A 14,472-nucleotide genomic window follows, 5' to 3' on the forward strand; every position below is an offset into this window, starting at 1 on the left:
GAGACTGCAGGGCTCGTGGAGGAGAGTTTGTGTTTTTTTTATTTTTTACAATGCCACGTGTTTCTCCGGCGCGTGTCACGTGCACCCGCATATACGTGTGCCCGTGTCTCTGGTACATACGGGCACGGACCTAGCACGGACGTGTGAAGGGGCCCTTAAACCTAGGCCTAAATAAATCAATCAATTTAGGACAGCTTAATTGTATACTAAGTAAAACAATCTTGCACTGGATAAGACTTGAGCTAATACTTTACTCAAGTGCCACATGCATATGCCATTGACCTTGTCACTGTATAATCCTTTATTGTAATTCCTGATGCTTTTTTGCCATAGAAGACTATGGTAGTTTTCACCCTTGGTCTAGCATTTCTCCATTATAAATACAAAATAACCATTGTTTAGGAGCACTTCATAGAGAAGGGCTAGAAAGCAATAAACTGCTGGAGGACCCCTTTTTTAAGTTAAATGTGATATTTTGACTATAAATAAAATATGCTCATTTTATACTATGGCTAACTGAAGGTCACAACTAAACAAATCCTCATACATCACTCATTTTCAACAGATTTGAGAGGTTATTGCAAATCCAACCTGGCTCTACCATTAAAATACCATTCTTTATGGCAGGGCCTGGTATATATCAAACATTCTATTATTTATTTCAAAGCCACATACCGTAGCTCCGCTGTTCAGAGATATGTGGCTTGGATTATAGGACAAAGAAAACTGAGCAAAAGAGATGTAAGAGCTGATATTCATTTTTCTGTGGGAGAATCTCATCAAGTGCTTTTTATCTATATAATACTATCAATAGATGAGAATATGATGTACTAAGACTTCAACAAAGCCAACTATGCCATCTCAACAAAGAGACAGAAAGCAAACTAGCAGAATATGTGGGAAGCAAAAGGTGAATACAAGTTTCACAAGGTTGTTTTGTTATAGTTAATTATATGGGATAGGATATTTATATCACACTTATCCAAATACCCAGGATTATGGCATTGGATGCACCAGTTACGTGATCCAACATTATCTTTCTGTGTGCAGCCCAGGGAGACAAAGAATGATAGTACAAGAGTACGAAGAGTACAGGGCAGAAAAGATCGATGGCTGAAGATGGACACTATTCCGATTCTGAGATACTCACCCAACACACATTCCCAGAAGGCTCTTTTCTAAACCTGAAAACATAGAAAAAAAACTATTAATTTCAATGGATGTATAAGTCTCTACACTGACTACATATTCATTAATTACTGCAACAAAGGCCATGTGCGCACGTTGCGTTTTTGCATGCGTTTCCAAAGCATTTAGAGCTGCAGCGTTTTAATGCAAAATTGCATGTGTTTTCATTTCCAGGCAAAGTCGATGGGAAATAGGGCTTTCTTGTGCGCACGATGCTTTTAAACACGCAGCGTTTTTGGTGTCAAAAATTTGTCAAAATCTCTGCGTTTGAAGAAGCAACATGTCAGTTGTTTTTGCCATTTTGGCATCGTTTTGCTAACATTAGAGTCAATGAGAATTATCAAAACGCATCCTTGAAGAAATTTCTAGCGTCTTACATGCTTTTTTGATGCTAAACGCATGCGTTTTTGGCATTATAGTGAGGTCAAGAGGTTTCCATTTGCCCTCACATCCAGCTCGACTTTAAAAAATGAGTCAAACAATACTTTTACTTTATTTAGAACATAATTATTAAATCTCATTAATCATTTTCGGTAAATTATCATTATAGTGTTTGATTTAAAGTTTATTACTTTTTTTTTTATCATTTTTTTCCTACTGTTTGAATGGTCAAACTTTATTTAGTTGTGTATTTGTATTGAAAACGCATCTCAATTTAAGCACTGAAAATGCATGTAAAACGCGGTCAAAACGCTATAAAAACGCTTGCATATTTCCTCGTTTATGTGGTCAAAACCATATTTGACAATGACAAATTCTGCCAGAGGATGCGTTCATTTCTGCAAGTTACTGAACGCAACGTGCGCACATGGCCAAAGTCTATGGAACTGGTGAACCCTGCTGAGCGCTGTAGTTGGCCATCTCTATAAGGTTACCTTTGCCATGATGAGGTTTTGAAGTGTTTTTGATGTGGCATATTTTTGCTACATTAAAAACACAATGTCTTAAAGTTCCAGCAAAGTGGACGAGATTTATAGAAATTTGCCGACTGCGCTTCTTTTTAATCATCATAAACTTCCAAGATGTGCTTCTGTGAAATCCGCAACCTGTCAATGTTTCTTTCAAGCACGCTGAGTTTTCTGTGCAGCTTTTCCCCATAGATTATGTGCCCACGTTGCTTTTTGTGTGCTTCTTTTCTCCCCTTAAAAAGCATATTTTGGCAGAAAAAACGTCTGTGCGTTTTTTCCTGCTTCTTTTTGTGCTTTTTTTTTTTTACTTATGGCGGGGGTTTAGCAGCTGTACTCACCCAATCACCGCCAGGTTTCCGGCTGATGTTACAGCAAGGACCCGGCTCTCACTTCCCGGAGCAGCAGTTTAACCCCCTAAATGCTGCGATCAGTGCAATCGCAGCATTCTGGAGGCAAGGAAAGCAATCGCTTACCTCTCCCTGGTGATCGGGTCCCTGTAATGCAATCACAGAGACCCAATCGCTGCCATAGTAACCCTGTGTTTTCACCATGATGACCCCGGGTTACTGACCTATGGAGAGCCTCACACACCATGCTGTTTGCACGATGTGTGAGGCGAAGTGCTGCGCTATAATCCCCTGTAGTGATAAAGCATTGCATGGGATTATATAAACGCAGGAAATAAACAGAAACAATTGACATGCTGCTTGTTTTTTCAGCAACAAAATCTGCAAGGAAAAAAGAAGCAGTGTGTGACAGCAACTCATGATTCTCATAGACTTTGCTGGGATGCTTTTTCCTTGCTTTTATTGATTAAAAAAAGCGAGGAAAACAAAATGAAAAAATGCAAAAAAAAACGCCACGTGGGCACATAGCTTGACATTAGATGTGCAAAATCAGAGGTAAAAAAACGCACATGCGTTTTTAGTATGTATCCGCAGTGGAAATGCATTACAATAAAGTTTTCTCAAAGTCAAATACCAAGAAGTAATAAAACAGCTTTATTTAAAGCATGACACACCAAACAGAGTAAAAAATGAGATAAAAACGCATGATAAAAAATGCACATAAAAACGCAATGAAAAACGCACGTAAGCTAATTCTGCAACAACGAAAACTCACTAACAGCTGATTGTGTAAGCGTAGTCTAATGCGGGCTTCACACGGTACGATCTATCGTGCGATTGCACGAGCAATCGTACCCGTCCCCGTCGTTTATGCGTCACGGGCAATTAGTTGCCCGTAGCGCACAAAGTCGTTAAACCGCCGTCACACGCACTTACCTGCTGAGCGACCTCGCTGTGGGCGGCAAACATCCACTTCCTGAAGGGGGAGGGACGTTCAGCGTCACAGTGACATCACACAGCGGCCGGCCAATAGAAGCAGAGGGGCAGAGATGAGCGGGACGTAAACATCCCGCCCAGCTCCTTCCTTCCGCATTGCCAGCGGGAGCCGCGGGACGCAGGTAAGCTGTGTTCATCGTTCCCGGGGTGTGACACGGAGCGATGTGTGCTGCCCCGGGTACGATGAACAATCGGCGCCATTAAAAATGAACAATTTTTTAAAAATAAGCGACGAGTACACGACTCACGATTTGTGAGCGATTCTGCGCCGCTCGGAGGTGTCATACGAAACGACGTCGCAAGTGATGCCGGATGTGCGTCACGAAAATCGTGACCCCGACGATGCATCGCTCGTCTCGTGTGACACCCGCATAAGGCTGGAGTCACATTAGCGTATGGCATCCGATGCGACAGCCACGGATGCGATATCGAATGAACCGTGGCTCAGGCTCTGCTGGAGTGTAAGCCGAGTGTCATGCGACTGTGACCCGATTCTGCGATCGGGTCACAGCCCTCCATTGTCAGCCTGTGTTTATAGCACACGCACTTGGATAACATCCGAGTGCCATCCGATGTTTGTGTATGGGTACGAGTGACACGGCTCTCGCAGACAATCACAGCATGCTGCGATTTTTTCCTCAGTCCGATTAGGGCTCAGAAAAACATGCAGATCTGAGCTGCAGCATTGTCTTACATGGGGCCGAGTGCAATGCAAGATTTCCTCACATTCCACTCGTGCGAGTCATACACCAGTGTGACTCCAGTCTAACACCTGCTTTACATGCTGCAATTCCTTGTGCGATCGCATTTGCGATCGCACCCGCCCCCATCGTTTGTGCGGAACGGACAATTTCTTGCCCGTGTCGCTCAAAGTCATAACCCTCCGTCACACGTACTTACCTCCCTAACGACCTTGCAGTGGGCGGCGAACATCCACTTCCTAAAGGGGGAGGGACGTTCGGCGTCACAGCGACGTCACACAGCGGCCGGCCAATAGAAGTGGAGGGGAGGAGATAAGTGAACCGTAAACATCTCGCTCACCTCCTTCCTTCCGCATTGCCGGCGGGACGCAGGTAAGCTGTGTTCATCGTTCCCGGGGTGTCACACAGAGCAATGTGTGCTGCCTCGGGAACAATGAATAATCGGACGTTCGATTTATAGAAAATGAGCGACGTGTCAACGAGCAACGATAAGGTGAGTATTTTTGCTGGTTCACACTCGCTTGTAGCTGTCACACGCTACGATATGTCAAACGATGCCGGATGTGCGTCACTTACGACGTGACCCTGATGACATATTGTTTGATATATCGTAGCGTGTAACGTGCGCTTAAGTGTCATAGACAATGAATGAAGCCGTAGTGTGGATTCACAACCACCACAAGACTCCCACTCTCGAGATCAATGGGGACCCACCATCCTTCATACATTTATCCCCATCTTTTAATGCACATAACCACACACCCTTTCATGAATTACTGCTATTTGGTTTGTTAATTTCACTGCAATATGAAAGTAAAAAAAGAAAACTGCTGAAGCATATGAATATGGAAAGTAATAAAAAAACAAAATTAGGCATTAACATAAATATGTAAACTATATGACATTTTCCATATTCAGATGATAGCTACTTTGTTTAAAGGGCATTCCCATGTGGATTCTGAAAATGAGACCAGCCCCTATCTCAAGATCGGGGCCCTGACAAATGAAATCAGAGAGATGGTTGAAATTTCAATTTATTTGTAAAGGAACTCCAACCTCTTCTCCGCTGACATCAGTACGTAACGGGGTCCCGTTCTTACAATAAACGCTGGTTCCCTTGGTGAGATCTGCATGTACTATCTCCATAGATATGCCATAAATGTATGACAAGTGACTACTCGTTAATCCCTTTGATGTATCTACAAGGGCCAGCAGTCGTGGTTAAAAACAAAATCAGAGTTTCACCTGTAAAAACTGTGTGGCAAAAAGCTGCATTGCTGAAATGTGGTAATGGAGTAAACTGAGAATGTTTTGCAGTGAGACACACTACCGGCTTGTGTGAATAAACCTTTAGCCCAAGGAGGTTTTGCATGGGATGTTGGTGACTAGTGACCTGCGGCATATGACTAGTTAATGACAATAGTAGCAGAAATGCTTAGACTTTTGTGGTCTGCATTTTCTAAGCTGTCAAATAAAAAAAGAATGACATTTAATACAAGCTGGATACGCAAACTCATTAAGTTAATTTCCATCATACCCTCCGGACTAAACATTACATTTTCTGCTGGGAGATACCAGACAGCTGCTCTGTTTTCAGAATTTGATGGTGGTTACTTTAGCATTTGGAGTCTCATTTTAGAATGAAAGTTAAAGTTTTAGGGGTACTTTGCACACTACGACATCGCAGGTGCGATGTCGGTGGGGTCAAATCGAAAGTGGCGCACATCCGTCGTCGCTGTCTACATCGGAGTATGTGAATCCTTTTTACTACGATTAACGAGCGCAAAAGCGTCAATATCGTATGATCGGTGTAGCGTCAGTTATTTCAATAATTTGGAAAGGACCGATGTTACGATCTTGTTCCTCGTTCCTGCGGCAGCACACATCGCTGTTTATGAAGCTGCAGGAGCGAGGAACATCTCCTTATAGGTGTCCCGCCTGCAATGAGGAAGGAAGAAGGTGGGCGGGATGTTTACGTCCCGCTCATCTCTCCCCCCCTGCTTCTATTGGCCACCTGCTGTGTAATGTTGCTGTGATGCCGCACGACCCACCCCCTTAGGAAGGAGGCGGTTCGCCGGCCAGAGCGACGTTGCAGGGCAGGTAAGTGCATGTGAAGCTGCCGTAGCGATAATTATCGCTAAGGCAGCTATCACAAGATATCGCAGCTGCGACGGGGGCGGGGATTATCATGCTCGGCATCGCTACCATCGGCTTGCGATGTTGTAGTGTGCAAAGTACCCCTAAAGGTTAACTTCAATGAAACATCAAGAAGTTTTGTAAATTGAGTAATGTATCCTGTTTGAAGAAGTTATCCATGCTCTTTTTTAGTTTTTGTTATACTATGTACCTGTTACACGGAGGTTTTTACAAACATCGTCAACTGTCATGGTGGCTGGATCTGTTCAGACTACTGATTCTGACACTCCACCTGATAACTTCTCTAAGGTCTAATCAGCGCAGGCTGACTCAGGTGTCAACCAACAGATTGGTAGTTCAAATGCAGGATAGCAAGGGTTAATCTCTGTTGTTCTGCTTGTGAATCATCTTTGATCACATCTTGTGGGAGAGCCAATCACATCTGCTCCCCTCCTATATGCTGTCTTGACACTTCCATAAATGCCAGCTATAGTTTATCTTAGCTGGTCTGGTGAAGTGTTGTGCTCCAAACTAACTGGAGGTGGTAGTACTTGTTGCTGTGTGCGGTTGTGATGTTAACTTTTGTTGTCGTTTTGCTGAATTCCTTCTCTTTCTTTTCTCCTGAGTCTCTCATTGTTAGTTCCTGTGTGTTTGCAGTGTGCAGAGTTTTGGTTTTCTCTGTCTGTCTTCATCTGTGTTTCCATCTCTCCTGCCCTTTCCTTCTCTCGTGGGAAGGGGGAATCAGATCAGTTCTGGTCAGGAACTTAGCCAGGCATGGGACTCAGGCATCTCCACCATTAGAGGTAACCCTGATGTTAGGAATAGCCTTGGGATCCATAGTGTGAGGGACAGCTTAGGAGACCCTGTCCCTCACTTACCTACAGTCACATCATCACAGTACCTAAAAAAATGTCAGGTCGTGTCTATCAGAAGTAACTACCTGCCGGTTATACTTAGTGCCACCATAGAATGGTATTCACTACTCCGCATGGTGATTCAGCTACTCCATGTCAACATCTTCCTCTTATGGGCGACTCTGTCAATGGGCTGTCACTGCTGGCATTATATCGATTAGGCAGCGGGGAGTCGGCTGTCAATCAGCATTATGAAGTCCAGCCACAGGCTCAGCATCACGGAAGGACTAAGATGAAGGTCTTCAGCATGTCCCCGGTGGCCATTACAACCCCTGGATAACTCGTTTACCTAAACCAGTGAATCCATTTTCTAAATATGTAAAAGCTGTGATACAGTGCTCCAAATCCCCTGTGAGACAGAGATTTACAACTTATTGAGTTGAATATACAACAATGTGTAGTAAGATTCCTCTAGAGGTTATTGCATTCAGTCAGCACTTTGGCACCGATTTATCAATTGTGTGTTTTTAAGTCACTTTTCTTTTTGGTCTTTTGCTATCTGTTGCTGTTTTTTTCACCAAATTTTTCAAAATGGCACAAGCAGTTTGAGTTTTAAAGAAAATAAAGAATGGGTTTTTGGGGGGACTTTTTGGAGCAAAGACAGACAGGTTTCATAAAATATCACAAAAATTGCACAAAATTCTGGTGTACATGAAATCACTCCAGAGGGCAGCATTAGTGTGCATTTGTGAATTTTTTTCTGCGACTTTTCGAAAAATCACTATCATTTAGAAACTCAAAACCCGGGCCACAATGGTAAATATATAAAGAATGCAGACATATAAAAAATACTAACATACCTGCAAATAAAAAAATAAAAAAATTAGATGCAAATCAAAAATAGGCAAAAAACACCAAAAAGTAGACTAAAAAAGGCGCAAATGCAATGATGAATTGGGCCCTTAATGTTTTATGTGATCAAAGCTTGGATAAAAAGAAATAAAAAAAGAATGGATTGCAACAAAATCACTAAATGGCACTTACATTGTGTGATGTGGTGTATTTCTGGTGCAAGTAGTTGAGAAAATGTGTACGGCAATTTAAACACAGTTTTATCAAATAATTTCTCCATTACATTTTACAACTAGTAAATGCATAATATAAAGCAAAAATCTAAAATATTTTATCCTTTAGGGTTCTTTTCCACTTGCATACCGCTTCCGATGCGAGAGCATCGGAAGCGATACGCTAATGACCCTCTGCTGCGGGTGTGAGCCAAGGGTCATGCGACTGTGATGCGATCTTGCGATCACATCACAGGTGCGGAGAAGAGAGAGGGAACACTTTCTCCCCATCTTCTCCACTGCCTGTCTCTGCGTGCACCGCACTGCAGTCGCATAACATGTGAGTGCAGTGCGATGTTTCACATGCTCCCATAGGCTTGTATGGGGGAGCGTGAGCTTAGACTCACTGCAAAACGCAGCATGCTGCGATTCCACCGAGAGCACGATTCGTGTCGAAGAAAAATAATCAAGAAGACACTGCCTCATTGACTAACACTGGTGCGAGTGAGATCCGATGTTTTATCGGATCGCACTCACACATGGTAATCGCAAGTGGAAAAGATCCCTTACTTTATGCATTAGTGTTGCTTGGTACTTTTGAGAATGAACTGGATGGGCTGTGTCTTCTAGAGTCCCGTACTAGGAGCTACTACTGAAATGTCCCTTAATGAATGAACTGAGTGCAGAAGCCTAGAAGGCAGAGTCCTCTGATTCTTCAATATATAAATGATAAAACCAAAGTGTGTAATGATGTAAATAATTTATTATAATATCATTAATTTATGCACAAAACTGAAGAGACGCTCTAAGAAAAAGTGGTGGAAAATCGTTACTTACCATATTAAATATCATAATGATTTTCGGTGTTCATTTAAAACCTTCTCTAAACAGAAATGGTTTTATTCGGTATCTACTCGGTGTGATAATTTACGAATAGTGTGAATAGTGGAAATCTAATTGAGGTCCAGGCACCTAAGTGCAAAATCAAATAGCTCGAAACCGCAAAGCTCTTTGACCAAGAGACATGTCATTTCTTCAGTGCTGCTTGTAAAATACATCCCGATGCTCTAATAAATGGGCTTTTAGAGCGGCCGCTCTGCAGAGATAGGAAATATCAGGCATGAAATGTGAACTGTTTGATGTGCTCTCGCTCCGGACACTCCAGTAATAAGTATATTCTCTCTCCCCAGCAGCTTCTATCCTCTTACAAATACAGCAGCTGTTAAGCTACAAGAAGCACAACTGAGAAGTGATGCGAAGCAGTAAAGACATGGCCTGATGTAGACTAATTCCCAGAAACAATCATGGAAGCATGCCACCAAATTAGAATTACGTATCCAGTAAAATGTATATAAATCCGAGAATTGAAAAGATTCTTCCTGGCTATGGTCCAAGATTAAGGTTTTCTTTTTCTCTAGTTAAACAAAAAGCATTAAAAACATACTTTATTGATAAATATTAAAAACAGGTATGACAGAAAACACATTGCTGCGTAAATACGCAAGGTTCCAATTCAAAAAGGTTAAGAAAAACGGGTTGTTTACCATACACCGTGTGCAGAATTATTAGGCAAGTTGTATTTTAGAGGATTTTTTTTATTATTGATCAACAACTACGTTCTCAATCAACCCAAAAGACTCATAACATCAAAGCTTATTATTTTTTGGAAGTTGGAGTGTTTTGTTTTTTTTATATTTGGCTATCTTAGGAGCATATCTGTTTGTGCAGACACTCAACAGCCTACCATCCACAGATTCTGTCAGTTGCTTGATCTGTTTACGATCAACATTGCATGCAGCAGCCACCACAGCCTCCCAGACACTGTTCCAAGAGGTGTACTGTTTTCCTTCCCTGTAGATCTTACATTTTATAAGGGACCACAGGTTCTCTATGGAGTTCAGATCAGGTGAACAAGGGGGCCATGTCATTATTTTTTCATCTTTTAGACCTTTACTGGCCAGCCACGCTGTGGAGTAGTTGGATGCATGTGATGGATCATTGTCCTGCATGAAAATCATGTTGTTCTTGAACGATACCGACTTCTTCCTGTACCAGTGCTTGAAAAAGTTGTCTTCCAAAACTGGCAGTAGGTCCGGTAGTTGAGCTTAACTCCATCCTCAACCTGAAAAGGTCCCACAAGTTCATCTTTGATGATACCAGCCCATACCAGTACACCATCTCCACCTTGCTGGTGTCTGAGTCGGAGTGGAGCTCTCTGCCCTTTACTGATCCAGCCTCTGGCCCATCCATCTGGCCCATCAAGAGTCACTCTCATTTCATCAGTCCATAAAACCTTTGAAAAATCAGTCTCAAGATATTTCTTGGCCCAGTGTTGACGTTTTATCTTATGTTTCTTGTTCAAAGGTGGTCTTTTTTACCCTTCCTTACCTTGGCCATGTCCCTGAGTGTGGCCCACCTTGTGCTTTTTCATACTCCAGTAACGTTGCAGCTCTGAAATATGGCCAAACTGGTGGCAAATGGCATCTTGGCAGCTTCACGCTTGATTTTCCTCAATTTATGGGCAGTTATTTTACGACATTTTTGCCCAACACGCTTCTTGCGACCCTGTTGGCTATTTGCCATGAAACGCTTGATTGTTTGGTGATCACGATTCAAAAGTTTGGCAATTTCAAGACTGCTGCATCCCTCTGCAAGACATCTCACAATTTTGGACTTTTCAGAGCCCGTCAAATCTCTCTTCTGACCCATTTTGCCAAAGGAAAGGAAGTTGCCTAATAATTAAGCACACCTTATATAGGGTGTTGATATCATTACACCACACTCCTCCTCATTACAGAGATGCACATCTCCTGATTTACTTAATTGGTAGTTGGCTCTCAAGCCTATACAGCTTGGAGTAGGACAACATGTATAAAAAGTATCATGTGATCAAAATACTCATTTGCCTAATAATTCTGCACACAGTGTATTTGTTTCCCTGCCTAGCCGCTGAGGTTGGCACCCTAAAAAAATTGTACATATCACCGCTCTAGGTCAAGAAGGGATGGTGACAAAAGAGTATACAGACAGGACAGCTTGAGATCACAGATGCTTCTTTCTCTGAAGTAAAACATTTCCCTGCATGTTTAACCTCATATGACTACATGGTCAGACACTGCCATTATTACACAGCACATAGTAGGGTCACAGTTAAAAGATTTTCTCAGCACAGGAACAATTTATTTTAATACAGAAAATTGGGAAACTTATTTTTTTTCCAAAATCTATGTAACGCCCATACCAGCGCCCCGTGCTGTCGTGCCCCCTCCCCTGGTGTGGACGTCAGTTCTCTCACCTTCCTGGTCGTCCTGCAGTGGCCACCCAGTCTTCAGTTCATGCTGCCATCTCCCGAGGCCTGCACGTATCACGCTTCCTTGGAATGCCCGTAGGATGTGTGCATGGCCACGCCCCTTTTTCTTAAAGTGTCAGTGCGCCCTGACTCGGAAGTGCCTCTCAGGTCAGCTGAGAGATTTCAAGCAATTAAGGCACCTTCCTTTTAAGGGAGGTGCTTGGTAACAACTTCCTAATGTTACTAGTTCTCAAGTCCCATTGTGCTGCTGTCATTGTGCTGTGTTCTGCTGCTGACTCGTATCCGTGTTTCAGTGCTCTACGAGTTTGCCGATCTGCTGCTGCTGCTACCATCCACACCGGCTGGTTAACACGATGCCCGCCACTGCAAGTATGCCTGCTGCTGCTGTTTCAACCAGAGGCTGTATTGTATACTCAGCGCCAGCTGCCGAGGTATCTCAGATTCCCTGGGGCTGCCCTCTGCTGACTGCTTACCAACGTGTGTCCCTTTTGCCATAGTGAAGACTGGGCGGTCGGTCCAGTACGCTCCTCCAGGCAAGTGAATGGCACTTTTGGTCCAGTGCACCCATTAATACCATGCTCTCCCCACAAGCATAATAATCTATGTGTACTGTACACTTTTAAGGCTCTGTTTATATGACATTTATGGACGCAATTTGTAGTATAAACCAGAAAAAGTTCTCGATATTTCCAACAGGTGCCATATAGTGGCACGCACATGTTTCCAATGTAAAGGCCAGGGGCGGAAACAGCCGAGCACAGTACATTAAATAACAGGCCGCTGATAAATGTTCTCTGTAGGTATAATTCTTTCATTGTGTAATGTTTTATCAGCTGTAAATGTCACTGTTCTCCTGAACCTTGCAATGTTTTTCTTTTGTTCCTGCGCATCTCTGATCCTGAGATATGTATGTAAATTTAGTATATTTTAGCCAAGTGTTTGTGACCCTCAAATTCTGGTATACAAAGGCCCCGTTACACACAATGACATCGCTAACGAGATGTCGTTGGGGTGACGGAATTCGTGACGCACATCCGGCCTCGTTAGCGACGTCGTTGCGTGTGACACGTACGAACGACTGCTAACGATCACAAATACTCACCCAATCGTTGATCGTTGACACGTCGTTCAAATCCCAAATATCCATCCTTGTTCTGGACGCAGGTTGTTCGTTGTTCCTGAGGCAGCACACATTGCTACGTGTGACACCCAAGGAACGACGAACAACACCTTACCTGCGTCCACCAGCAACAAGGTGGGCGTGACTTTACTTCGGCTGCTCTCCGCCCCTCCGCTTCTATTGGACGCCTGCCATGTGACGTCGCTGTGACACCGCACGAACCGACCCCTTAAAAAGGACGCTATTCGCTGCCCACAGCGACGTCGCTAGAAAGGTAAGTATAGTGTGACGGGTACTAGCGATATTGTGAGCCACGGGCAACGATTTGCCCGTGACGCACAAACCACGGGGGTGGGTGCTTTCACGAGCGACATCGCTAGCGATGTCGCTGTGTGTAAAGCCCCCTTTAGCTTTAGTGGCTTCTTGAGTACCATACCCGAATGGCTAAAACACTAGCTGTACACACAGGGAAGAGAATATCATACCTGAGGAACGAAGAACAAAATATAAACAACACTAGATTGGAGAGAACAGCAGCATTTATCATTTCCAAAAATTACATATACTGTATATAGGCTGCTTTACATGAAGTGACATCGCTAGTGATGTCGCTGGTGAAAGCCCCCGCCAGTTGTGCGTAACGAGCAAATCGCTGCCCGTGGCGCACAACATCGCTAGCACCCGTCACACGTGCTTACCTGCCTAGCGACATCGCTGTGGTCAGCAAACCGCCTCCTTTCTAAGGGGGCGGTTCGTGCGGCATCACACGGCAGCCGTCCAATAGAAGCGGAGGGGCGGAGAGCAGCCGAAAGAAAGTGACGCCCACCTCGTTGCTGGAGGACGCAGGTACGGTGTTGCTCGTCGTTCCTGGTGTGTCACACGTAGCGATGTGTGCTGCCTCAGGAACGACGAACAACCTACTTCCTGCAACAGCAACGATATTTGGGATTAGAACGTCGTGTCAACGATCTACGATTAGGTAATTTTGATCGTTAACGGTCATTCGTACGTTTCATACGCAACGACGTCGCTAACGAGGCCGGATGTGCGTCACAAATTCCGTGACCCCAACATCTCGTTAGCGATGTCGTTGCGTGTAAAGCCCCCTTATGTCATGTCCTCTTTAAGAACAAGACATACACTTTCCAGTCACAATGTGGTAAAATGTTCTTCTAAAGTACTCAAAATTGTCACTGTGGCATTGGGACACACACTATATATTCTCATGGCTTTGAGCAATCCTTGAGAAATTATAATCTAAGTGTGGATTACCTGGTATCACTTGTTTCTTGCCAAGCACGACCACAAGTGGATCCCGAGATAGGGAGCTATCAATTACACGTCCATCATCAAGTCTTCCCTAGGGACACAGAGAAATATTTTCATTACTAAGTTAAATGAGACAAGCAAGAAAGGTATCTGATAATGTCCACGAAAATCAAGAGGACAGAACCATTATCCACAGTGATGGGAATCCCTCACCAATCTATGGGGTGCAATCACCACCAATAATTGATATTTTCCCTTAGGCACAACAAGGTTATTAAACTCTTTAACTTGTCATTTCTTTAGTTACGGTACTCTTATTTGGAAGTCAATCAAAAGGGTTGGCCAATGTCTAAATGCGGTTAGCCACCTTTCTAGATTATTTTCTTACGTAAATAGATGCATTTGGGACTAAAAATTACTTTTGTAATTGTGATTCTTTATAAATTTTGCACAGCTTTGCTTTTACAGGCTCTTTGTTTCACTGCACATTCAACTTCAATACAGTTTGTGGCCATAAATCAGCAGAGAGGAGCACAGAAAAATACAGATAAAGAATATAGTGTTCCTGTTAAGTGAGAA

At 43.3% G+C, this 14,472-nt stretch overlaps 1 protein-coding gene across 1 annotated transcript in view; it reads right to left on the bottom strand.

Annotated features, from left to right (window-relative positions):
- The window catches only part of FKBP11 (FKBP prolyl isomerase 11), an 88,099-nt gene that overhangs the window by 21,890 nt on the left and 51,737 nt on the right, over positions 1 to 14,472 (bottom strand). The window contains exons 3-4 of the mRNA XM_075334403.1: positions 13,897 to 13,984; positions 1,151 to 1,184 (exon numbers count right to left, since the gene is read on the bottom strand). Of these exons, the coding sequence (XP_075190518.1) occupies positions 1,151 to 1,184; positions 13,897 to 13,984 (122 nt within the window). The remainder of the gene's footprint in view (positions 1 to 1,150; positions 1,185 to 13,896; positions 13,985 to 14,472) is intronic.

The sequence above is a fragment of the Anomaloglossus baeobatrachus genome, chromosome 2, assembly GCF_048569485.1.
Source record: "Anomaloglossus baeobatrachus isolate aAnoBae1 chromosome 2, aAnoBae1.hap1, whole genome shotgun sequence".
In the NCBI taxonomy this organism is placed as follows: domain Eukaryota; kingdom Metazoa; phylum Chordata; class Amphibia; order Anura; family Aromobatidae; genus Anomaloglossus; species Anomaloglossus baeobatrachus.